This window comes from Numenius arquata, chromosome 24 (genome assembly GCF_964106895.1).
Source record: "Numenius arquata chromosome 24, bNumArq3.hap1.1, whole genome shotgun sequence".
NCBI classification, from domain to species: Eukaryota; Metazoa; Chordata; class Aves; order Charadriiformes; family Scolopacidae; genus Numenius; species Numenius arquata.
In genome coordinates this window covers 4978412-5006153 of record NC_133599.1, presented here as the reverse complement: position 1 = coordinate 5006153, position 27742 = coordinate 4978412, and the positions used below count along the sequence as shown (strand labels likewise).

General features: G+C 43.5%; 1 protein-coding gene across 3 annotated transcripts; it reads right to left on the bottom strand.

The window, feature by feature from the left end:
- Positions 1-22: 22 nt before the first annotated feature.
- LOC141475179 (mitogen-activated protein kinase 14) lies at positions 23-27742 on the bottom strand. Of its 3 annotated transcripts, none has more exons than XM_074163408.1 (12): positions 27379-27742; positions 19469-19598; positions 16046-16104; positions 15580-15691; positions 15028-15057; positions 14468-14515; positions 13902-14016; positions 12821-12892; positions 6611-6690; positions 3844-3922; positions 3365-3538; positions 23-2419 (listed from the first exon to the last, which is right to left on the bottom strand). In XM_074163408.1, exons 1-12 carry the CDS (start codon positions 27492-27494, stop codon positions 2352-2354), a joined length of 1083 nt encoding a protein of 360 aa, XP_074019509.1. In that variant the 5' UTR covers positions 27495-27742; the 3' UTR covers positions 23-2351. The 3 variants fall into 3 exon arrangements, with proteins under 3 accessions (XP_074019509.1, XP_074019510.1, XP_074019511.1); XM_074163409.1 differs by lacking the exon at positions 6611-6690 and adding an exon at positions 4474-4553; XM_074163410.1 differs by lacking the exons at positions 6611-6690; positions 15028-15057 and adding an exon at positions 4474-4553 and having other exon boundaries at positions 27379-27646.

Here is a 27742-nt window from a genome sequence, read left to right as displayed (position 1 = left end):
GGACCATCAGCGCAGTACGTCTGAAAAATAACTTTTATTTTTTAACCAGTGGTATCGTGACATCTCATCCGGCAGAACCAATTACAGCAAAATTCAGGGGTAGAAAACAAAATAGCAGATTTTTGTCTTTAAATGCCGGGGGCGGCCGAGCAGCCCGGCACCGAGGGGAGTGTGTGCCCCGTGCGCCCCACAGAGCCCGGGCTCCCGAAACGTGTCCCCCTCACACACACACACACACACACACGCACAGACACACACACACACACACGCGCACGCACAACGTCTATATTTTTAAAAATCTTTAGCAATATTTCCGCCTGAAATCACACCGTAGCATCTACACATAAAACGGCTGATAAAAATAATCTTGCTGTAGGTTTACAATAGTATTATCTACATTTTCATCTCAACACCCCGACTGCGGGGCCAGCGGGAAAGGGAGGGTTTCTGTCTTGATTTTGTTGGTCCGGGAAGAGTTTTTACCCCAGAGCGTGGAGTAACCGCTCTCTGCCTCTCCCCCCGGAGACCTTTAGGGAAGCGTTTGACCTGAAGAGATCGCTGGGAAGAATCAACGGCTTCGTCATTCGCGTCCCATCCCCTCGTGCTGCCTCTTCAAAAACCCACCACAAACACTTCCTCCCCAGCCCGTCCATAACAAGGAGAGAAAATACTGCAAAAGCCTTTCTCCTCACGTACAGGTCCTTCGTCCGCACAGGATGCCCGTCACAAACGTCTAAAAACGCCTCCTCCACAAGTAAAAGGGGGTCCCTGAGATCCCCAGTAAGTCCCAGTATAGACCCCGCCGAGACACCCCCCCCCCCGCCTCCTGCCAGCCCCCACCTCTGAGCATCTCACTCACAGAGCCCCTAAAACACAAAACGCTTCAAACCCCGTTTGTATCCAAACAAACTCCCTTTTCCTGTTTCCTCAGGCAGAGACCAACCTGCTAAAAAACTGTCACGAAGCTCTTTATCTGAGAGGGTAAAAAAACCAACCAACCTCTAGCAAATGTTAGTTTTATATATATAAATATTTATATTTATAGATATAGACAGTGAAAGGGAGGTCCTGTGTTTACGCATGCTCATTTCTTTGCTTTGGAATCCAATACTTCTAAAAAAACCCTTCTTTTCAGGAAATAACTTAAGTTCTGGCACAAGACACCAGAGTCCTTTGAAGAACATTTTTTTCTTCTTTTTTTTTTTTTTTTTTTAACATTTGATCTCACAAGAAACCCTCCATCCCGAGCTCTCCTCCTCTGAAACCACAACACAAAGAAAAAGATGCACGTTTCTATGCCGTGTATTCGATCCTTCCCTCGGCGAAGCCTCCGGGACGGCGGGTATTTCACAACGAGCTGCAGCACGAGAGGAAGGAGGCTGGGATTTCACGGTGCTGGTCGAGGGACCCACTGAAAGGGTTTCCCCGAGGATGGAACCGCCCCAGCGCCGCCCCCAAAAAATAACGACAAAAATTCAAGCAGCTCTACATGCACAGACAGCTACAACATGCAAAACCCCCCAGCTTTTAAGGAATAAAATACACAAAAGTGTGGCCGGCAAGAATCTTCTCCAGCCCCTGTCTCCTGGGAAGCCTCGAGGAGAGGAGGGGAAGAGGGAAAACCAGAAGAATACCCCGATCCAGGGGCAGAGGCTGCTGCCTCGGACAGTGATTTCCTGATTCCACAGAACTCGCATCTGGCCGGCTGGGAGCCTTCACCCTGAAAACCAGCGGGGTCAGAGATTTCCACCCCAGATTTCCTTTCCCCTCTCTCTCCCCATTCAATTTAAGGCACAAACATATTTACAGTTTCAAACAAAACCTTTTCGTGTTTCCGAGGATCAGACAGGAGAAGGCCTGTTAACATTCTGCTGGACCAGGAAGATCTGGACGTAAATCAACCATCCGGCATCGAACGAGGACATCCCCCAGCCCCACCTTCAGGCCTGAGCAAACCAGAGGCCCATAAACGAACTTCCATCATTTTGAGGTTGCTTAATTGTAGAAGAATTGATAAATGGCAACGATTGTAACCAAAATCTGAAACGCCAGCTTCCCCACCTTGCCCCAGCGGCGCAAACTGGTCGAGCACAGTTCCTCTGGAAGGACCGAAGAGAAGTCAGAGCTTCGAAGGCGTCCCCAGGCCGTACACAGAACACAAGAGCATGCAGCATGTTTACATCGACTCAGCTTCCTCCCCTCCCCTCCCACCCCCCCCCAGTTAACACACACAAAACCCCTCCACCAAGGAGAATATTGTTGTGACGAGGCACTTGGACGATAATCGGAGAGTCCCCGCGAAAAGGCCTTCCCCTCACAGTGACGTGGGACGAACAGGAGAGCGCCCTTCCTCAGGACTCCATCTCCTCTTGGTCGAGCGGCGGCGGCACAAAGCTGATCACTTCGTCGTAAGTCAGGCCTGGGGGAAAAAGCGGGACAGAAACTTCACAGGCAGCACTAAAGACATCCCTCCCGTGAGAAAACCCACAACCATCTTAAAGGTTCTAACACTATTTTAAACAAAAACCATCATTTAATTAAGAAGGAAAAGGAAAGAATGGTTACATCATTCTCAGACTCACAGAGAAAGTAAAAGGCACTTCCAGAGCATTGGGGAGATGGAAGTTTGAAAACAAAGATATGAGCAACTGGCACCTACATGTTTGTATGCTCATAGCAATAATTAGTTACCAGGGTTATGCTAATTATGTACACAGCCCCTGATAGATTCACTCAGTGTAAGGACCTCAGAATGAACAGGATGCCCATATTTTTATCACAGAATCACAGAATGGTTTGGGATGGAAGGGACCTTAAAGCCCACCCAGTGCCACCCCCTGCCCTGGGCAGGGACACCTCCCACCACACCAGGTTGCTCCAAGCCCCCTCCAACCTGGCCTTGAACCCCTCCAGGGATGGGGCAGCCACAGCTTCTCTGGGCAACCTGGGCCAGGCTCTCACCACCCTCACACCAAAGAAGTTCTTCCCCACATCTCATCTCCATCTCCACTCTTTGAGTGTCAAACCCTTCCCCCTCCTCCTATGGCTCCCCTCCCTGATCCAGAGTCCCTCCCCAGCTTTCCTGGAGCCCCTTTAGGGACTGGAAGGGGCTCCAAGGTCTCCCCGGAGCCTTCTCTTCTCCAGGCTGAACCCCCCCAACTCTCTCAGCCTGTCCTCACAGCAGAGGGGCTTCAGCCCTCGCAGCATCTCTGTGGCCTCCTCTGGCCCCGCTCCAACAGGTCCATGTCCTTCCTGTGCTGAGGAGGTTTCTTTTGTGCCTCTAATTACCATGGCTAATTGAACTGCAGCTTATGGAATGGAGCACAAGGGAAGCAGGCTGGCACTCCCCTTCCCCCAAACTCACTTTTCCATTCTTCAATCTCAAGTTCTCTGCTTTCAAAAGACTGGTCGTAGGGGTCTGCCACTGGTTCATCATCTGGGTCGTGATACTGAGCGAAGTAGGCATGAGCCAAGGCTTCTGCTGCAGTGATTCGCTTGTCTGTGTCCAGTACCAACATCTTCTCTAGCAAGTCCACAGCTGCCAAAGCACCGGAACAGAAAAGAAAGGATTTTAGAGCGATCTGTGTGACATCGTGCTCTGAACTGTAAGCATGTAACAGCCCAATATATGAGGAACCTGTAGTTTCTCAGGACTCGCCCCCCATCATCCACAATTTCTTCCTCTTATACCCTCAAACCCACAGGTAGTTTGTAAACTCTGGCAGTGGCACAGAGCTCTGTCCTGAACTGCTGCTGGTGTCACAGCAGCACTTTGGGAGAGTGTGGGTGTCCCTGGACGCCCCAGCGTCAGGAAAAGCACAACACACAAAAAGCGATCCTTACCCAGGGGATTGGCACCAATAAACACATTTTCAAAGTTCATTTTCGGCATGTAAGACAAAGACTGAATGTAGTTTCTTGCCTGTGGAAATAAATGCTCTGTTGAAGTATAACACAATCCAACCACCAAGCCAGAATACATTTCAATCATCCTGAAGCACCGCTTATTATGGTCTGTCTCCTCGCTTTGCTTTCTCTTTACTCATTCTGCTACTTTCTAAGCCCATCAGTGTTATCCCTTCCCAACTAAAGGCCACTCGAAAGAGCAGAGGAAGAGCTGACATTCCGTGGGGTTCATGCAAGACGGAGAAGCAAAGAGGTGCTGCGAGAGCTGAGGGTCCCGGAGTCCCGGGAAGGCCACGAGCAGCATGGTGGCTGTGGGTGAACCGCACACCAGGGCACAGAATGCGAAACCGACTCACATCCAGGCTCTCCTGGAGTCTCAGAAACCTCTCTGAGCCTCAGAAGTTGAGTACACACTGTCCAAATCTTAAGTTTTCATTTAATATAAAAAAAAAAAAAAAACAACAAAGGTGGTTAATTGCCCACCCCATGCCACATGCGAGCGTCTCTCATTTCTAGAAGCAGCCAAGACCTGCCCTGGAGACCCCCCCTCGTCTGCTCAGGTCTCACCTCGTGGCTGGGCATCCTGTTAATGAGATACGCAGGGGGTGTTCCCGTCAGACGCATGATCTGCTGAAGCTGGTTAATATCTTAAAGTGCCTCGTCAAGGGCTTTGTTAAAAACAGTGCAAAAACCATTTTAAACAGAAAACAGCTGCATACAAAGCATCTCTTCTGCAAACCACAAGGCAAAAGCCATACAGGCAGGGTCTCCACTAATGTTTTGTTTGGTTTTTTTTCAAATATTTGTGAAAAGTTTAGCAATTTCACTAGTGAACGCTTAAACCGATGGAGAATTAACTGCTCCGTGGGTGACAGCGTCAGTACAGGAAGGATTTCTGCCCGCCACAAGCAGCGTTGCAATACAACACAGTTGCATCCACCGTTTCCCAACAGTTTTAAGCCACCAAAGTAGACGTTTCCTTTGGCTGAAGCTACTCCTCAAAAATTTTCCTACACAAAGCCTCAGGAAAACGAAACAAAAATTCAAACAGAATCAAAAATTGTATCCCCTGCACTGGTTACCAGCCTTTTTTTCTTGCTGCACAGAAAGTACTTAAGCTCCTTGTGGTGCAAAGTGAGACAGGCTCACAACTGACACCTCCTTCCAAACAGCTTTGAATGCACTTGGATCCGTGGGCGAGGTGACAGGAGGCAATAAATGCAAAATTAGCAAAACATTAGCACTGCATAAGAGAGAGTTACAGCTCGTGTCAGCGAAGAGACAGAAAAAGGAAGAGCTAGGAAAGTAATGCAGCAGAAACCCACAATTCCTTACAGTGACACACTCGAGGTCCTCAAACACAAGTTTTGCTATCTCCACACTGTACTGCATTATTTTTTTTTTTTTTAAGCAGACTCTTGATTTGGACCTGGCTAAGAGCAATTATTCTTTTTATTGGGCAATGTTAAAAAAAAAAAAAAAGAAAGACCCACTTCAATCTCACGTATGCAAACTAATCTTTCCCTTGACCTAGTCAACCTCTAAGCTTCTCTCTCGCACTAATCCCCTGGACTTCAAATACCAGCCTGCCCTGAAGGTCAGTCCACAGGGCCCCCGAAGCACCCTGCCTTATTCCCTCCTAACCATCCCACGGGTAAAACATCCCGGGGCTTTTGAAATCGGTGCGATATTCAGCGAGGTGACCAACTGACTCCGATTGCAGCGTAGCTCTACCTTCGTCAACCGGAATGTAAGGCTAAGCTCACTCCTCGCGTTTACCGTCACCGGTACGAGAAATAGAACATAAGCTGCAGCACAAAATAATCTTCTCCTCCCTCTGCACCGCGCTGACCCTCTGTCACACACCAGAGACAGCAGAGGGACCTGCTCCCGTCACTGGTAGTCCCCTCACTCTGCATTAACTTGTGAATCCCTACTGTTACGGCATCTCTCGCTCTAACTTCTGTGCACTTCACCTTCAGAAACTGGTAAAATTAAATGGCAATTAATACTGTCTTTGTGGAAGTTCACAATTTACGATTAGAGTAATATGGCTGAAAACTGAGGTCACCCTTTAAAAAGGAGGCTGCAAAAAGCTTTTTGCTGTTACCTGGCCCCGTACAGCAACACCCGTTAAATACACAGCACAATTAGTTATGTTCTCCACAGAATATATACTGTGTGCCCTGGAAACAGCTGCCACATAAAAGCACCTAAAAGGCTGGATTTGATGCTATAAAATCAAAAAGTAGTGTTTTCAGAAATTAATCATGCTACAGAGGGGACTGTGTGTGTTTAGAAGAGAACACACTTGCTCCCGGTACGACAGACCCTGGGGTAGGGAAACTGGAGAAATAATAACTGAGACGAGCCTCAAGCTCTCAGCTGTGAAAAAATCCTTCCCCGACAGCATCTGATCATACAATATATCACAAAGTATAAAACCACAAACTGAAAGGAAAGTCACGAAGCAGTAAAATGAGACTATGGAAAGAAGAAATCATACCACAGGCGGAGGTAAGAGGAATAAAGATCAGGTACACACAGCGTTAAGAACTCAAAGCCATCCAAGAGCGAAGAATGACAAAGGAATTAAAAGAACAGAAAATAAATCCCAACACACACTACAAGAGACTACAGGAGGGCAATACACAAACTCGGGACTTCCGAAAGGGCAGATATTACAATCAAAGTGTAAACTCACAGACTCTGAGGAGATTTTCTTCAAAAGCTCAGGCCCTGGGGTTCCAACGAGTCTCAAAATGAGCTTCAACTGATCAATATCTAATGATGGACCATAAAGGAAAATGCTGGGACAAATCAAAATGAAAAGCGCAACACATCAGCCTATTCACGTTGAAACTTTAACACCTGCCAAGGCCTTGACTGAAAAAGCTATTTTAAGCAAACCGTATTCATTCCTCTCGTTTACAATCGAACATAACACAGCTCTGCATCAGATTGAGCGACTTTGTCTACGATACACCCCATGCATCGAACCGCTCGCTGCGTCCTTAATTACAGAAGAGCAGAAGCCAAAGCTTTGGCCCCACTGGCAAAGGAGGAGTTCACACTTCACCCCAGGCAATGCCGTTAGCAGGATCAGGCTGCGTTAGTGACAGAGGAAGCAAAGCAGAAGGCTGAAAAGTAGGCACTAATATTAAAAAAATAAGAATATAAAAAAATCAAGGCCTTTTGTGAACACCTTCCAAGGTAATTCAGCCACTTAAGAGATAGGAAGTAAGAAAAGAACTGGACCCTGGTCGCGACCCACAGCATCCCTCTGCCTGGATATAGGGGGCATCTTTCCCAGGACTGGAGCAGGAAGTGTTCAGGGTGCTCGTCCCCCCAGCTCCGGGGACCCACCTCAGCCCCCTCTGCCCAGTGGCGGAGAACAAACACTGGCTCAGGACTAAAATCTCTACGTAGAAAGCTCTCGAGACATAACATCCTAGATGAAAAGAATGTTTTAGCCCGTACAGAGCTTCCGCCAGGCCACCTACCAATCTGGGCTGCCCTCTTTAACAGGGTAGAAGAATTAAATATTTGGCATAAGTGACAAAACATACACTTGAGGGGGAAAAAGATCCACTAAAGACACAGTTTTATGTCTAAAACTCAAGATAGTAAGGAGACACAAGGTATCTTTTTAAAACTATTTAAAGAATAATCTCCCTTCTTCTCCGAGTTATCCTCTATTCTGCCCTTCAAACTTACTGGTGGTTTCAGACTGTGTCTGTAATGGTTATATTTGCCCGTAAAATTATATCAAACTAGTTAGAACATCTTTTAATTCAAATACTGTAGGTCCTTCAAATATTGTCTTTCTTTTTAAAAAGAAAAAAAGCCTCCGAGTTCCCATAATACTGACAAGCTGTACATGAAGGAAATCAGTAAGACTTTGCTAAAACCTTTTATCTTTTGATGTAAATTTTAGTCTAAAGCTTTAGATGTGAAATGAATTAAAAGCCCTGGAAATAGAACTTGGTCAGAACAGCTGAACTAATTTCTCACTTCTCAAGTCTCTTGGCCAACTCCCACCTATTAAACACTCCAAAATTAACAGTAAATCCATTGTGTCCAGTTGGATTTAGCTCAGCTGCTGAATGGCCAACTCTTCATTGTCAGAGCTTGAAATGAAATCAGTGTTATCTCCTGGCGTAAGGGAATTAGCACAAGGTGCCACACTAACCACAATTAGCTCATTTAAATCGGCTTTTCTTCGGCGCCGTTTCAAACAGCCCTTACACCTTTCACTCACTCTTGTGCAAGAAACAGTCGTGCGAATTTCAGCCCGCTCACATGCCTCAGAAGTCACGTGCCGCACCTCAAGTTGAAATATTTAAATTCTTTTCAAGGCATTTAAAAACCACGTGCACCAGGTGTGCCAACAGTATCGCTGCCCAGTTTGCTGACAGCTCTTTTCCCAGGGAAAAATCACTGTTGGAAGACACTTATGTAACACGATTCAGTGACTTCTCCAATAAATGAGAGACAGGGAACTACTGGAGAGAGTCCAGCGTAGGGCAACTAAGATGATGGAGGGATTGGAGCATCTCCCTTACAAGGAAAGGCTGAGAGAGCTGGGGCTCTTTAGCCTGGAGAAGAGAAGGCTGAGGGGAGACCTTATTAATGCTTCCAAGTATCTAAAGGGTGGGTTGAAGGAGGATGAAGCCATACTCTTTTCAGTGGTTCCCAGTGAACAGGATGAGGGGCAATGGGCACAGGCTGGAACATGGGAAGTTCCACTCAAATATGAGAAAAAACCTCTTTCTGGTGAGGGTGCCAGAGCCCTGGAACAGGCTGCCCAGGGAGGGCGTGGAGTCCCCTTCTCTTGAGATCTTCAAGCCCCTCCTGGATGCAGCCCTGAGTGATGTGCTCTGGGCAGCCCTGCTTTAGCAGGGGAGTTGGACTAGATGATCTCTAGAGGTCCCTTCCAACTCTGACAATTCTGTGACTCCGTGAAAACCCAGAATGTGTAACCGGCATCGCCACAGGCACCCCAAAACCCAGCCCCTGCTTCTAGTTTTAGGCTGCCGTCTGTAACCTGCGGCATTGCAGAGTTCATTTCAATACAGGAACGAACCTACCACCTCCGGGAGAAAGGAGCCGTAAGCGATTAAAGACAGGAAAAACACTTAGTAAATACACAGCAAAAGAAAAACAAAGCCACATGTGCATGGAAGGGAAGCAGAGCATGCAAAACCCCCAGTACCATCACCAAGGTACCCCCCCCCCCAAACGACTGATGGGTCTCGGGGAGCCTGAAATTCAGAAAACAACCTGCCACCACCCTCAAGAGCAGCATCTCAAGAGCTCATCCAGGCAAAGCAAAGTTCAGGAGTTGTTTTAGCTGCCACCACAAGCAAGAATAAGATTGATCAGAAGAATATGCAGTTTCAGACTGGTTAGTTATCATGGAAGTCTCGTACTACTTAATAAACACAGTAATAAAAATACTTTTCAGAATTTAAAGTGAATACAGTCAACTTATACAGAAAAAGAAAATGGGCTGAACTCGTACAAAACATTCACGATATTCTTATTTGTACTTTATATCATTTTAGGCAAGTCAAATCGTCAAACTAAAGTCCTACTTATTTGTATGAATCATTCACATCACAAGAGCTGTAAAAAAAAATTAAGAATACACACGTTTAACAGAAACTGATCTTGGCGTTGGACAGATGCGATGATAACAAAGGCAGCCTCTAGCTACGCCTCACAGTACAAGCCCAAAGGACTCTGATTTTCATTACCTCAATTGGTTTTGTCTCCAAATAGTCTTTCCCACAATCTCACTCCCCTTCTCCACCTCCCTGCAGAGGTTTTACCAATATTAGAAACCCATCTTTTATCAAATATTTCCACCCATAGAGCATAGAATCACCGAATGGTTTGGGTTGGAAGGCCCTTTAAAGGCCATTTAGTCCAAGCCCTGCCATGAGCAGGGACATCTCTAGATTGGGCTGCTCCGAGCCAGAGCTATTTCAATAGCAACAATTCTATTTGCTTATACTCAGTTTTAATTTAGGAATATTGTAACAATCCTGCAGAACTAAGCCCATAGTAATCACAGGTTGTTTTTTTTTTTTTTCTAAGAGTATCTACGGTTCTTTCTTTAAACCAATGAGTCACGTTCAGAATCTCTACAGGTCAGGTCCTTCAGAACCTAAAACTAAATTCATCATTAGTTTATCAGTGGCATAATTATCACAGATACTATTCAAGATCATAATCTCAGAACACAACTTTATTACTTACCAGATTAAATTAACTGTACAGTTTGCCTCTACTGAAGCCCCTTAAAAGTAATATACGCGTCTCCAGGCTCTATAAAGGAATCTCTGATGGACTATAAATATCACACCATTTCTGCTAAATCCTTGGTGAAAGGGACCAATATTTCAACCCTGAGAAGGAGGATGATCATCCTGAGAAGGCATTACCTATTCTGTCACTATCTATTTCTTTCATTTTGGAAACATGAAGCTTTATAGTTGAGAAAATTAACGTCTTCAGACCAAAAAGTAAGAAGAACGTCAAATTTTCAGCTGTCAAACGGGAGCAGTTTCTGGCTTCATGAACACATACAATACACATTGCCTCCAGCTGCAGAGTGAATTCCCTGGAACTGCAGGGGATTTGGGATATACTATAGCCTTGGCTACTAAAAATGTGGGAAATATACCTTGAATTAAGGATGTTAATATTAATTGCAAACTCAGTAAGTCAGCAATTGCAGAGAGACTCTGCAGGAGCAACACAGGCCTCAGCAAATCTGTGGGTACAAAGAAATTATTAAGAGCCCAGAAGTACCCAACAGGATCTACATCTGGAAAAGTCCTAAAACTTTCTCCCAAAATCATGGATGAATAAAGATTTCAGAGAGCCTTCCAAGGCAGGAACCCATTGTGACCTTCCACTTGCTGTCTTTAGGTATCAGCAAAGCAGAGGGAAAGCTGGTGGCTCGGAGCCTTCCTAGATCCATGGGCAAGTGTGAAAGGCACAAACACGATTCACAACAGCAAACCCCGCTCCCCTTGGAGTTCTAACCTCCTGATCAAACAGCACATACCTTAATCGGAGGGGGAAACCACACACAGACTGCAACAACTACAGTACTACACAGTTTCACCTACAATGGGGAAGGACTGGGCCTTATTTTGCTTAATATCTAACCAATTCAGAGCAGAAAAAGCATTTAATTGAAAAGCGTTACTACCATTTGCAAAAGAAAATAAGCATTTAAGGTAAAGAATCACAAGCATCAGCTGGGAGATATAAATTAGTATCTTAATATGACAAAGCAAACAATTGAGATCCTAAAAGTAAACATGATTTTGCATTGTGGATATTACTGGCTGTAATTCACAGCTAAGAACACAGTTGGAGAAAAAAAAAAAACAACAACTTTGCAGGCTTGAAAGGTAATTGTTCAATTCTTAAAGAACACACGGTGAAGCATTTCTTACATACCCCATTGCAAATCCCATTAGCAAATATTTTACCTGCAAGTATCAGGATTTTTTAAATCTAAAGCGTTACTAGGGTTAAACAGTGGCAACAGCTGAAAGATTTTTGCTTTGTTTGAATCAATAATTTTTGATTTCCTATTTTTTCTTGACAGAAATAAGTAAAATCTGTCCAGACCAAATTACAGGTGCGAAATCAGCCAATAGAAATATGGCAACTTTCCTTCTAGCTTCTAAGGCACTTTCATGTTAGTTCTGCTTCTGATCCTGACAATGGAAAAAATACAGCAGAGATGACTAAACAGTAAAGTACAGCAAGCTCAACAAATTTGGAGAGAGATTATGAGATGGAGACAGGCGGAAAAAAGAGAAAAAAGAGTAAAGTTAAAGCACAGTGAAAAGGGAAATGAAACTGCGTCAAAACTGGAATCAAAGCCCTTCCCCGTCCCAAGGAGTTTCAGAATGTAGATGCTTTCCAGAAATAATGTAGGACACAGAAGGCCAACACTTCCAACACTAGTTCTCTTTTAATCAAATGCTAACATATTTAAATTAACAGATATAAATACTAATAAATTACCAGAAGTTATTAAAATAAACAAACTGTGGTTGAAAGAACAAACTTTGGTAAGAGGTGGGCAATGTCATTTTCTTTGGCAAATAACGTCCAATTTCCAGGCAATCAAAAATTTCGCCAGTAGTAAATTATTTGGTGTGTCTGAAGAAAAGTTGTCAGTGTAACAATCTGCATCAAGTCTCAGCTCTGATTTCCTGGGGAAAATCACGACCAACCAAATTTGCCGAAGTGTCCTATACCCAGCCTACTTTGGGGCAGCAAAAAGCTAATTTTGAAAAGATGTTATTGAAGCTTGATTTTTCTCATCAATACAAGCACACAGGAAAAGAAGGCTCACGATCCGGTTACGCTCAAGCATGGAAGCAGAACCTAAACACTTCAGAGCAATTTGGAGTCAGGTCCTTGGCGCTAACGGATCTGCAAAGCCCCCGTTTCCCAGCACAGTACTGGGATGCAGAAGACAGACCAGAAGGGACACTCCACATTCCACAACCTGCAGCGCAAGAGGATGCCCAACAGCCAGCCTACTCCATGCAGTTATTCTCTACAAACCCAAAGAGCAATGAATTTAAGTAAACTTAAAGGCAAGTAACTCCCAGAAACAAACAACATGAGAGGAATTCTAGCGATGCTAATAAAGAGGAAGAGATTTGCCTTCGTGCACGTTGTGATTGTTTCACGTGCAGCAAAATCAAGAACTCACCTCATCATACTGTGAGTAAAAGAAGCCATTAATTTAAAAACAAACAAACAAACAAAAAACCCCCACAACCAAACAAACCCAGAACTTTTTTTCTTGTTAAAGTGAAGATCTCTAACTTCCATTTCAGAAAAAAATAATAATATTACTTTTAAAGGATACGGTCTGTACCAGGGAACAACGTTCTTCCAGTCAACAGTTCAGCCATAATGCATCCCACTGACCAAATATCAACTGAACAAAATAAAATAAAAAACAAAAACAACATAATGCAGAAAAATAAAGTCTCTATAGAATCACTCTATCCAAAAGTACAAACAACTTTATCCTTAAATAGTTCTATGCTGTTGAAACAATCTGAGGTACGCAGCAAGCTGATACTGCTCAGTAACTACATCAACTAAGACTTGTCCGAATAATGGAATTCTAGATCAGGGAAGTTTTCCTTCCAGAGCGTAAGGTGCATTGAACAGCAAAGAGCTGGGAGGAACCTACACAATCAAAGAGGAACAAACCTGTTCGAGACAGCTCTGAGGAATAAATTTGCATATGGCCTTAGAGAAACTCTACCCACCCACCAACTCTTATCCTACAGATACAAGACAAGTCCGTATACGTGCAAGAGGGAAAGAGAAAGGAAAAAGCAGCAGTGAGGTATGAAATCAGAGCAGCACATTATTCTCTTTGATCCATACACTCTCCTGCACAGGAACTATTCTCAGGATTTGCTTTTCTTCTCTGTGCCTGATCTGGAAGGATTGTAGGGAATCACGGTGTGTTGCTGAGAAGACACTGGAAACTGCAAGGAAGATATAACTGTGAAGAAGTGGCTGAGAAGAGAAGAAAGGAAGGGAGATTTATATACTTTTTAGCATTTCTTCACACCATAACTTGACATTTTCCAGCATATTCCCAGCAGCTTCCTAGAAACACACCTTCTCCTTCTCCATTCCATTGACTTACTGTAAAAACCACGGCGCTAGGAAAAAATAAGGGATAAGTGCTGACAATATTTTGCTGATAGCATTCACAAGACATCTTTAAATTTGAACCTTTGAAATTGCAATCACAATGATTCTTAATTTACATCTGGTAGACTGTGGTTTAAATACTAATCTATGCCTTCCTCCTTTTAATCACCCTTACTGAAGTCTAATTAGGGAAAGGAGCACGGACAAAGGAGAACCTCTTTTTTCCACAATTCAGGAACGGAGAATCCTGGTGTTTAAAATAAACACATTACCTGTCTGGTTGTAATGCATCCAGTTCAGCATGATCTCAGGAGCCCTGTACCACCGGGTGGCCACGTAACCGGTCATCTCATCATCCGTGTGTCGGGCCAAGCCAAAATCCAGGATCTACACAAGGGAAGAGACATCCACCAACCACCGCAGCAGAACAACGCAAACCAGTTAGAGCAAATAAGCAGGCAGTTATTGGACTGGGTGGAGGAGAGGTGGTGCAAGTGCAAAAGCAGATTATGAAACTAAATTTCACAAGCTGTTAAAAGACACGAGCCTGGAAGAGTGTAAGACTCAACAATCAGAATTACGTCTGGATATCTTCCCTCCAAAACAACAGGCCAAACTAAAGCTGTTAACTCTTCGCTTTCAAGATGATTCATTAAAAACACGTGAACAGATACAGAAAAATCATCCCTATGGCCCTTTTCAGCTGGGAAGGACACTATTACTTCAGGCCACAAAAGGATGTCCATAAAGAATGATTTTGTCCCTTTGATTTCAAGGACATCCACAAGGCATTCACTCAAATCCCAGTCAAACCAACCAGACCTTGTGATTACATTACCTTTAGCTCACAGTCTTCATTTACAGCTAGGTTACTCGGTTTTAAATCCTAAAGAATTAAACATCAGCATTAACAGTGGTATGTATGTTGTTTCACAAGTCTAAAGTAGATAAAAATGCAAATGCAGCCAGAAAATAGATTCTAACTGGCTGTAAATATCAACCCTCTGCACTCGGGAAAATGTTTTTATCCCAGAGTCAGCTTTCTGTGGTCCTCAGAGGTCTTAACTGCACCCTTGGAATCATTGCTAACCCCTCCCAGAACAATCGGACCGGGACCTAACACACATATAAGCAAAAATGCATAAAGGCTTATTGCAACACCAGTGCTGCAGACGTATATTTAACAAATAGAGAACCTATTTCACAAAGATACAAGTCAAACATAGGCAGGAACAGAAACTACAGATCCTGACAATCACTTCCCAGGTCTAACCTTTTGACTGTTTAATTGAAATAATTCTCGGAAAATTTCTTCTCTATAGGTGCTGTAAGATTCTGTGCTACATTTTTTAAAGACACTGGTTCAGCAGAGGAAGCAATGTTAGGATAAACACTCACCCTGTGGATGATGTCAGCTGAATGGATGTACTGTAAGGCAAGATGAGAAATTTTATCTAACAGCTCAAGTGGCCTCCCATCTCGTCACCAGACAACGCTGTCCGACCCCATCCCACACAATTCAAATGCTACAGCTTGTCTGTGGAAGGAACCAACTGTGTGTCTACAGGTTTCAGTTAGGTGGGTGTTTCACTTTGTCTCTCCTCCTTAGGAATGCCCAGGAGCACTGCCACCACGAGGAGGACAACCCAAGGAAACAGAACTGAAGAACTGGAAGATTCCTAGCAGATTAGAGGGCAGCACACTTCGTAACTTTCCAAATTCTGCCCATAGCAATGTATAGAAATATATTCTTAAATGATACATAGCTTTACTGATAGTGCTCCCAAGAGGTATGAAAAGAAGGAACAATAACAACAGGTTATCCTACGATACGTTAGAAGAGTCACAGAAGCCCCACTAAGTACTCATGTGAATCTCTGAGGATATGATCAAGAACATCCGCCTCCTGTTGATGCCCTATAAACGTTCAGGGAGGGCAGGGGCAAGTACCTTCAGTCCCCGAAGGATTTGGTAGATGAGGAACTGCACATGGTCATCGGTGAGTTTCTGGCATTTCACAATGTTGTTCAGATCTGCTCCCATAAGGTGTGTCACCAAGTACCTATGAACAAAAGGAAACACATGGGCTGTGGAGCAATCCCTTCAGCAGGATTAGGATAAAAATTCCCTGTGAAGCACCAGTAGCAGAGCTGACTGTCCCAAAGCGTCTTGCTGAAGGAAATTTTAAACATTTTAAATAACATAGCAAATTAGTATGGTGATTCCTACTGCACTGGTCAATAATTGAACAAGTTTGAAGAGTTCAATAGTTTAGGATGTCCCAGTGTGTTAGAATTCAGAATTGTCCGAGAATGACAGAAGGCAAATTAAGGTGGCAAATATTTCTGTAACAATCTTTGAGATGTGAGGAAGATATAAAAGATGTTTTGTTGCAGTCTTCAGAGAAGTTACCTACACATCATTGAATTCTTCTAGTGACTTGGCAGGGGTGAACACATCCAACAAACCAATCACCTAGAAAGAAAACAGTAAAGTGAAAAAGCTGTGAAATACAATGACAGTATAATACGATACAGTTACTGAGATCCTGTGTGGAATAGACACTACTCATCCCAGTACATGTTTCATTTCCAACTACATGAATCATTCAGGTGTAGACAAATTAGCATTCATACAACATCAGAAACAAACACACAATTCTCGTGTAAAGAAAAAATATTCAGGTTAAAAATATACAGCTGTCTTTTCACGCTAGCCATCCACTCAAAGCCTCAAACACGAGCCAAAACAAAGGCAGGTGTAAACACTGGTTTCAAACATCTTACTTCAAAAACCAACTAAAGCTTGTTCAGGAAATAAATGGATGAGAAAAACAAAAAAAGCCCCAACCACCAGACAAAACTGTTTGCTTCCTGCTCAATTCTTAGTTACACCACTGCCTACATACTAAAATCAAAATTGGGAGACTGGATTTGTTTCATTTGTATTGAGTAACGGCTAGCAAAAAATCAAGGATCTGTAATGCAAGCAATGAATAATAATGACTACACTAGAAAATGAGCCAGGAAAACAGTGCAATGCACTAAGGACCCAATACACACAAACAGTTTCACACTGTCATTTGTATTTTCTGCCCAAAGAGCAGAAATTAAATCCATCTGGTCGATGAAGACTGTTCTAATCTTCTCTGCAATGTGCTTTTAAATCCTATTTTCCTCCTCTTCATAACAAGTGAATGTAAGAGATAAAGAGACGGTTGTCTTCATCCACCTCCAAAAAACTCCTCTTCACTTTTCAACTCAGCATCTCACTCGTCTGGGACACACAACCATCGTGCACATTTCAGCAGCGTCAGCAGTGGTTCAGGTGAGCGTGTGAGACCCAGAGCTGGATTCCCGCGTTCCCCTTTGCGCCATCCTTTTTATCCCACTGTTTACACTCGTCAGGGATGTCAGGCTCAATCCAGTTATCTCTCAGCAGAGAATTAAAGCCAAAATCTTTGAGGAACATAGACTATGTTTTTGGAAAAGAGAGCAAGTGGGTAGGAAACAGAAGCCTCTGTCTAACCTAGATTATACATTATAGATTGCGTTTTATTGAGGAAACTGGAGAGAGAGAACACTTTCCTGTCTCTCGATATAATCGCAGCAACTCCATTTCCAGACAGACATCATCTTCAAACTCTAACATTCACATCCACCCCACGTAACAGTTCTCATGCTTCCCATTTCTTTCTCCGGTGGATTCATATCAGTTTTTACAGAAAAAAAACCCCAACATTACCCACGCAGTTTAGTGTGGAAAGACAAAACCGACTTTGCTGTCCAGACCTCAGGTTTTTTTCATTTATCATTTTTATCTTGCAACACTGCGAAGCACGGTACCAAACTAACCGTATCTTTCATCGAGTTTCACAAACGCTTAAACATAGTTATTGTGCAGCATATCACTGTCTCGCTTCTGAGGAAGTGTGAACACCGGTAGATTCAGATCCCAACTCCTAACCTTTTGCTTTCCCCTCCCAGCGTTTTAGGATGTGACAGAGCTTATTAATTTCTCCGTATGACAACAATCCCATTTGCTCTCCCATCTGCTCAGTGCTGTGCTTTACACAAGGCTTCCCGGAACTCCAAAGTATAATTGCAGACACGCTGGAGGGCTCTGCAGGTCCATTTAGTTGCTCAAGATCATCGGGAGCCAGAGTAGACACAGGATAAAGAAAACCATCCTTTGCTCAAGCCCCTAAAACCATGACACCTTCCAGATGTGCTGCTGTCTTTTGTGCCACATAAAACCAAGCGTTTGATTTCCGAACTGAGATCTGAGTAGCCATGACACCAGCACCAATAAGGCTGCCTGAACCGGCTCTGAACATCTCAGCATCTGCAGGATTTTTTAAACCACAACCTAGATAAACTTCCCACAGATAGATGACGGTATGATGAACTGATAATAAATATTTCTATATATAAACAACTTAACTTCCTTTTATCTCAAAGCTACTTAGGTTCTTTGCAATACTTATCCAACAACATTAATGAATGCCAGACAGAACTGTTGCAGGACCAGTCACAATCTAATTTTCATTACTCAACCTTATTAGCTTAGACAAAATGGACTGATATGCTGATTTATTTTTAATATTATTTTTTTTGTAACACATATTCAAAGCTTTCCTGTTTGGAGAGTATCAGAATATCTTACGTACAAGAAGAGGTCCAGAAAAAACTCCAGGGGGTGGATATTAAGCAGGATGAAATGCCACCTCTACTGTTGAGACAACGGTGTGGTCCAGAGGCACGGAGGAAGTATTGTTGACAAGAGTACAAGTTCCAATTACGTTCACCACACTAGAAACACCAGGAAGATTTAAGGGATACCCGCTGCTAACTGCAGTGGGGAAGAAGCCACAACACACAACCACCACTGCCACAACACAAGGAGTCCTGAACAGCCCTTCCAAGGAGAACTTACCGACACAATTAGGCTTGTTTGGCTTTTTGTGCTCGATAAAGGTCCCTGGTTTGCTCAACCTGCTCTCAAAACAGTAGTTCCTTCTGCTAAATTGGAGTTTGGACAAAAGAAATCAAGAGCCTTCCTTTCCTCTCGACATTCTGACAGCTCTACAGAGGACAGACTATGACTTTTTGCTCCGTGGCATGTAGTATTTCCTCCAAACCACACACATTGGTGTGCTAATGTCACAGCCACACAGAACTGGTCAACTTACTGGTTTCTATACCAACTGGGAGGTTATATCAAACGACAGTTCAAGGTAACATTTGTCACATCCTATTTTCCCTGTTGACGATTTCAGTGGATGCTTTGTATGAAAAGCCAGCCGATTTCCCCCCGCCACACACCCCTCCTTTTTTCCTCCCTATTTTACCTACAGGAATCTCATGAACATCTACTCCCCTCTCTTCTGACACAGACAAACCAAAACAAACAAATATGAGAAACCCCCCAGAGGGCACTAAAAAAAAACCTCTGAGGTTTTCTTTTTTAAAATAAATGCTTAACATAACAAAAACTACAGCAAGCGAGCAGGAGAATGTGACATCACCTGTGTCCCAAATCCTTAGGACAGCATGAACCTGCTAAGCAGTAATTTCCAGATGATTCTAGGAAATCTTAACATTTTATAATACAAAATTGGTTATACCGGGGGTTTAGGGTTGGTTTGTTTGTTGGTTGGTTTTGGGTTTTTTTTTTTAATCTGTATGCTTTTCTACAATCACAATCCCTAGGACTACTCCAAGCTTTGCATTTCTACTAGAAAAATGTACGCAACAAGGTTCTTAAAGGCACTCATGCTGGATCCTCACTGGATAGTCTGACTCCAGACCAGCTTTTCAAACCATCTCCTTCCACTTACATTTTCGTGTTTCATGTGCTTAAGTAGCCGTAGCTCTCGGTAGGTCCTTTTGGCGTGGATGATGGACTGAAATGGTCGGGACAGCTTCTTTACAGCCACACGCAAGCCAGTTTTGGTGTCAAAGGCAGAACTACAATAAAGAATAATCAAATTATCAAAAGGAATTATTTATAAGCACCTTCAAATCCACTTAGCAGCTCCTGACAGCAGCTATCTGCGCACTGAGTCACAGTTCACACCATTTCTCCATTGAAAATAGTTTCTAGGCATCCTGGTCCACAACCTGCATCAACCCCGCAATTCCCCACATATTTACACAACTCTTGTTTTCTACCGAAAATGTTTTCCAGATGAGTCTTGTTCACACAGTAAAGGGAAATTTTGTAGAAAAAAGAAGTTTATAATTTTTCTCTCTAAAAACAGAGTGCTCTTAAACATAAATATGGTGATAAGATTCTGGAGAGAGGAAGAGGACTTGTAAATATTATCTGTATTCCTAAACATATTTTCATACATCACATTTCATCACAAAATGCTATGCTCAAGATACTATCTTTATGGTTTAAGACCATACAAAAATCTAAGCCCTGTGCCTAATAAATTCCAACTATGATGGTTGTTAATCACAATTGAAGCTGAAATCAAACCTCTTTGGTAAATCCCATCTAATCCTAAACTCCTGTTATACAAAAATGCATGTAATATTTAGCTGTACATTACTAAAACTTGTCCCTTTAGTAGGAACTTATACATAAAACCTGTACATATAAATAATTTCTTCTTAGAATCCATGAAGACCAACTCCATCCTGTTTGGTAACTATATATATATACAGTTGATATTTTGTAGTGTAAAATCATCTTTTGAAGTAAGTCCTATTACAACCTATTTATTAATAATATTAAGAAGCAAAAGCTTTGAAACAACCAATAATTTAGCACATGAAGAACTATGTTAAATTTCTGATACACCGCGTAAAATCTTCCAGAGCTTAGGACTTGTATGCGAGGAACTAAATATGTATTTAGCTGTAAATTACTCCTCTTGATCTTCTCTTCTTTGATGTTCTTATCTAAAACAGCTCTGGTTTGTCAAAAAGGAAGGAGGAGGAGGAAGAGAGGATGTGAAATCAAGGTTATGCTTGATTCAAGATAACAGGCAAGGGGAAAGTACAGAATGGAGAAAATCAGAGAAGGACAATATTTGTTTATTTTCCTGCTGCATTTTGATTCACGGCGAATTCCCGATTCTATTTAAAAGGGAATATGCACTAGCTCTTGATAAACATCAAATGAAAAGGAAAGCTATACATTTACAAATGTAAAGTGTGAAGCAGCTTAATGAACAGAAAGTTCCAAACCAAATCACAAAAGCAGTCCTAGAACAAACCCACAATTGCACATACAGTCCTCACCCCAGCCAAGGAAGCTATCTGAAATAAATGCAGTTATCATTTCTTTTTAAAGCAACTAACTGGAATTAACTTGCAAAAAGACTCCTTATCTCAAAGTTATTCAGTTTCCAAGGAACTTGCTATACGAGGCTTATGAGAAACAGAGAACAAAATACAAGCTTGTTTCTATGAAGAGCGATCCTTCCCCTGAGTCCTGCAGGTGGATGGAAAAACCCACTGTGCAGGACAGAAGAGGAGCATCTCCTTCTCTATAGGGGCACCTCCAGACGCACAATGAAAAGAGCTCTCTGGAAAAGACAGGAAGACACAGCCAGCCAGAAGGTCACAGGAGAACCAAACTGTCAAAGCTGAATTACTCAAGCTACATCAGACTGTCCCAAAGAACTCCCTTTATCAACCACTTCCACACAGGAGTTATCTTCTATACCTCACTTGGCCTGGGCAGACAAAAGAAACCATTAAGCATTCATTTTTTAAACTTCACACCCCACTGGAATATCAATATTTAAGCTGCAACACTTCAGGAACAATAAAATTCAAGTTTTTTTTAAAGCTTCACGTACACCATTTTGCAATATACAAACATATTTTAATTCAGGCTGTAATTATATGACAATATTTTAATGATACTCAAGGTGTTTTCTAGGACTTAGAGCAAAAATATGATTAGTCATCATAATTCAACACATGCTGCTGTGAATTAGTCATGAATCTTTACCAGCTTTCTAACACTTTGGGTACAAAAGGCAGCAATAACCAGTATCTCTCATCCTGACAAGAAAGGGATCCCCTGCATTTTAACCACCTTCCCAGCAATGTGCCCTTGTGGCCAAGAAGGCCAATGGCATCCTGGGGTGCATCAGGAAGAGTGTGACCAGCAGGTGGAGGGAGGTCATCCTCCCCCTCTGCTCTGCCCTGGGGAGGCCCCATCTGGAGCACTGGGACCAGTTCTGGGCTCCCCAGTTCAAGAAGGACAAGGAACTGCTGGAGAGGGTCCAGCAGAGGGCTACTAAGATGATGAGGGGCCTGGAGCATCTCTCTCTTACGGGGAAAGGCTGAGGGACTTGGGACTTTTTAGTCTGGAGAAGAGAAGACTGAGGGGGGATCTGATCAATGCTTATAAATACTTAAAGGGAGGGTGTCAAGAGGATGGGGCCAGTCCTTTTTTAGTGGTGCCCAGGGACAGGACAAGAGGAAATGGGCACAAACTTGAACATAAGAAGTTCCATCTAAACGTGAGGAGGAACTTCTTTACTTTGAGGGTGGCAGAGCCCTGGAACAGGCTGCCCAGAGAGGTGGTGGAGTCTCCGTCTCTGGAGACATTCAAACCCCGCCTGGACACGTTCCTGTGCAACCTGCTCTGGGTGGATCTGCTCTGGCAGGGGGTTGGACTGGATGATCTCCAGAGGTCCCTTCCAACCCATTATAATTCTGTGATTCTGTGATTCCCAGCCAGGGTCACATTTCTCTCTTGGTTTCCCCAAGATTCTCTTTAGAGAAGATTTTCAGAGTCATCAGCCACATCACAAGCTTTTTCAGAGTCCAAAGGAAATTTCATTTCACCTTGTAAATGAAATTTGTGGGGTCATATCAAGTCACTGTGCCACTGCGGTAGACATACAACCTCCGAGGAGAACTGCAATCAGCAGAACCGAGAAACTGTTTAACCAGCACAAGCCCAGGAAAGAAAACGTTGTATTTACTGCGCATTCGCAATCTAGAGTTGCTCTTGGAGCCTGAAGAATTCGAAGTTCGGTCACATTTGAAGCCTAAAGATTATTTCCCTACAAATAAAGGAATGCTGACTAATTTTCTGCCAATACAGATAAGTGCTAATGGTTTTCAGGAGTACGGAACGTGGAGCTACAGCACAGCTGTCATGTTGCAGAACATTTTAAAGAACACTAAGCTGGCTTTCATCACAGGCTTAAAACAGCTGCATTACACTCATCATATTTCAGCTAAAAAAGCCCAATTGGGAACAAATTGCATGATCCACAGTTCTAAATCCCTTTTAAAACAAGATCAGCACAAATTCAGAATTTATCACAGCTTCCACGTGTTTTAACCTCTTACATAGTATCACACTACAGCACATAAATTGCATTTGCTTCACTCTTAAGTGAGCTAAAACCACAGTTCTGAGCTACCCTGAACTCAAACCAGAACATAAGAGCTAGAATAAAGGTATTATTTTAGAGAACTTATCCACTGATTCAACTTCTATCTTCTTAGAAGTAACATGTGAAGTAGTCTGGGGAACTGAAGTACATGCAGAATTACTTAAGAGTGCAATTTATTTCAACATTAGATAACCAGCACGTTAATTTTTGTGCAAAGACTATGTTGCTAAGTAGTATATATACTCATCACTAGCGCCTGTGCAAACCCCCAAGCTAACTGAATCTCGTCAGCGGTACCTTTGGAGTTAATTTATGCAGCCCTAGTTACAGACCGAAAAAAACCACAGTTCTTAGTACCTGACAGTTTATCATTAACACCCGTTACATGTGAGTTCAGTCTGTACATGCATTTCAATCAGTTTCCCTCTCAACACTCTATAAAAAGCTGGAAATCTTATTCTCCTCTGTTACGTTGGCTTCTGCTTCTAAGAAAGTCGCAATTAAAAAAATCTCTCTATAGGACAGATGTGCTCTCAATAATTTTATTTAATATACAAAGTACCCACAAAGTTCAAACTACCCACCTTCGCTTTCAGAGCTCAGGGCCTTTCTGTGCCTGCCCTTCTCCTGCTCCATCCCCCTTTCCCACGTGCGTTCTGCTAATCCTACCTGTACGGCTGCTTCATCCCACTCGGCTTTGTGGTTCTTTTCAAATCACTCCTCACGTATCTACCACGCCTTTCTGGAGAAGCAGGCATCTGTCCCTCCAAGTGCACACATACTTTGGAAGCACTCGCACACTTTGATAAGGGATTAGTAAGCCTAAAGACCCACAGCGGGGAAAAAGAAAATTCCACAGAGGAAATGTTACTACAAAGGTGATATTTAGGGTTGTCACCTCATTTCCTCTGGAGCCTAATGTTTTAAAAGTTCTTAAATCATAGTATTTCTCTGTTAGTTTAAAAAGAAGGGAATTATCTCAGTATCTTCATAATACCCAGGGAATTCAGAGTCGGTGTTGGTACAACTGCGGGTTGGAATGGGAAGAAATCACCGACTTTGGAAGGGCTATATAACCTGACAGTCCATAAACAAAAAAAAAGTTAAAAATTCTTATGCAAGATTCTGAGGAAGAGTAAGTCTTGGCTGTTTAATTTCTTTCCAAATTAGATAAGGAAATACAGACAGCCTGCAAAGCAATTAACCCAAACCCCTTCTTTTACAAAGGTATCAACACAACACACAAAGAACCGCTGTAAAAAATAACAACAATGAAGTAAATTCCTAAGAGTATACAGAGTGTGATTTCATAGCACTTTAGAAACTGATGGCAAAGATCATCCGAACACCCCTTTGCTCAGCGCAGAGCTGCTTGCTGAGACTTCCCCCCAGTGCACACCAGAACCAAAGAGATGCTCCGGCAATTCTGAGTCACCCATCGATCCCATCTCCCTTCAGCGACTCCCCGCTGCAAGACGCTGCAGTATCCAGGCTCCTCTCCTTACAAGAAGTATCAAAAGACTTCAAGAACCCACACGTGTTTTCGTGGAGACCTTGTTACAAAATCCTTTTCATGCAAAAGACTCCGTTGTGTGAATTTACAAAACTGTTGCAAGAATAAACGAAACAGCATTTCACACACCAGATGTCACAGCAATTGTTATGTGACTTAGTAATGAGCAATCTGGGGGTACACAGCGATGTTTCTTGAGGTTTTGGAACTGAATCCCTGCTTGCATCTCCATGTACTTCCAGTTTTTAAGAACGGATCCTGAAAAATACCCAAATTGGCTGTCTGAACACCCTTCTTCCAGCACGGCACACAATACCGCCAAAACCACTGGAATACTTGCTCTAAGTTTAAGCACAAACCTCGGGTGCCTTAAGCTGCCTGCAGAAAATGCTTCTCTCTCCATCCACTGACTACAAAATAGAGTCAGGTTCTTATATTAGGGTGCTCCGAGTCATACTCACATTAGACATATAAAGCAGCCTACAACAGACAGCTCCATAGTCTAAATGATTCATCTCCCAGCTTCTTTCTTTTTTATTAATTCTCCCCTCATACACTTTCTAGAAATTCCTCATTTTTAAATACCTCATCTTGACAACTAAATAAACAACAGAGCATTTTATTACATTCTAATATAATAAGGCACTAGACACACACACAGAGACATATACTTAACCATTCAGTTTAAGGGTGGTTAAAACCCCGCAATTTACTACCCCAATAGAGAGGTCAAATGCAAAGTCTCAGTTGAAACCAAGTAACTTTTTACAGGGGAGGAAAAAAAAAAATATCTCTAAAGGGACAGAGAGTGGGACAAGTCATTGCAGGAATATCCTAAACACTATGCATCACCATTCGCAACTTAATAAAATTACACATTTATATGGGCAAGATCTTTTGTTTGTTGGTTTTGGTGGTTTTTTTTTTAATTCTGACATATAGTTCAGAAAGAGCAGGGATACGGAAAGGATCTTTTCTAAAACGTATTTTTAGAAGAACATACAAAAAACCATTAACACGGACTGCAAAGAGACTCATGTGCCACATGTCTGAAATTGCTTCCAATACAAAACTGTTTCAGCAGCTCTGAACACCATTGCACAATCTTTGAAAGTTTTGACACAGCAAAACAGGAAATTCGTGATGACAAACTTTGGAAGTGTCACACGCACAATGGAGGTCGTGGGGAGGGGGGAAACAGAAGAGGAACGGACCAGATGGTGTGGGGTCAACCTTAAAAATGCCATGGACAAGGCATTGAGCAAATGCATTTCCTATTAGATTCGGGGAGTTACGTAACTCTGTGGCACTTTGGGGGCATTTATCAGCTCTGGCAACAAGACACTTCTTTCACCAGAACGAACCCCCTCTGTTTTTAAAAAAAATCAGCAACCACATTGGTTAATCTTGCTCTAAAATTGACCAGTCTTTGCCTTTAATGAAACATAAGTATTTGCATATTTAGGGCACAGCAGTTTTAAGAAATATGTGATATTTAAGCTGAACTTATCAACAATTTTGTAACAGGTTAAAGACAGCTGAGAACTTTATTTCTTTAAAACTGCAGCACATGCAAAGCAAGTCCCTTTCTTTACCGGTGGACTTCAATATGCATCCCTCCCCAGGAGAAAACATAAATTATATTCATTATATAAATTTGCACATTATGTTAATGAAAAAATATGCACGCCTCCTCAAACACAGCAGCAGAGCAGATGTGTGATCATTACGCACCCGTATTTGAAAATTCTGATCACACTTTGACAGAGCCAAAGAACAGGGAATAAAAACCAGAATGCTCGTGTGGAAGACGTTTCTTAATAAAAGGACACAGTCATCTCTGAACACTTTTATACAGCTCTACCATATGAGTGCTAAAGTCTGTCAAAACAATTCAAATACAACCTTGTGTTTAAGATTAAACAACACAGAGAGCCCAGTTAATTTATGTTTAACGATTCAACATACTTCAGCAGAGAAACTACAAATTAAGGAAGTATTGTATTTTGCACGCACGTGTAACCTGTCATATGTTTTGCTCCCATTAGGTAAGCATTAAAAACCAAGCTCTTATCTTCAAGCTCTCTGTATTTCTGCAGGTCTCACACCAGGACTTTACTCTCTCAGGCAGCGCATACTGCAGCAACTCTGTCATTCTGCAGCAATAAAACAAGCTTTCCTGTGTTCATCTACCATTGCCAAGAAAATATCGATACTTGCAAACCCAGAAGAAGTCAGGGATGCAAAACCAGCCCTCGCAGCCTTCCCTCTAACCCTCCCTGCCTATCAACAGGCTCCACTTAAAAATGTAATTGCCGCAAATATAATCTATCCTTCAGGTCCAGAAGGAAACTGGGACAAGAGCTCTGCAAAGCCAGCTACGGGGGACTTGCCAGCCTCCATCCCTCTCCACCCCCCCCACCTACTAACTGCAAGAAGGCCCGGTGAAATATGTCTATATGAGATCATTCGGGAGGCGGCGGGGGGGGGGGGGGGGAGGCTGGGACATGATTATCTTCCCCTGCAAAAATGTTTCAGTGCCACCTGCCATGTGGTGCAATCCCCGCCGCATTCCAAAGACAAGACTGCGGCTTCCCGGCACTCCCGCTCCGAAACCGGGGGGGGGGGGGGGGGACGGACGATGTTTCTTGCAGGAGACTGGTAAAAAGCTGGGGGGGGCGGTGAGGAACCTCCAGAGGACGAGCGGTGACCGCCCTGCACCCTCCCGCCGCCGGGCCCCACAAGCCGGGGCAGGTTTCCAGGCCCAGGGCAGGGGCCGAGCAACCTGACGGGACCCCCCCCCCCCGCCCCTGCACACACAACCCCCCCTCTCCCTCCTTGTCTCCTCCCCAGCACTCACCAGACGGAGCCGTAGGCCCCGGACCCGACCGGGGAGAGGTTCTGGTAACGCTCGGGCACCTCCCACACCGTCTTGTTCAGCTCCTGCCGGTAAAACTTGGGCCGCTCCTGAGACATCTCGGTGCCGGAGCCCTCCCCGCCCGGCCCGGCGGGAGGGGGAGGCTCTGCCCGCGGCTGCAGCACCACCACCACCGCCGCCACCAACCTCCAGCACCAGCAGCACCAGCGGCGGCGGCGGCAGCAGCTTCTTCCTTCCTCCTCTCCCCTCCCCGCCTGGCTTCTCCCGCGGGCGGGGGCGGCCCTGCAACAGCAACGCCCTCCCCGCCGCCGCCGTCCCCTCACGCCGCCGCCGCCGCCGACCGTTG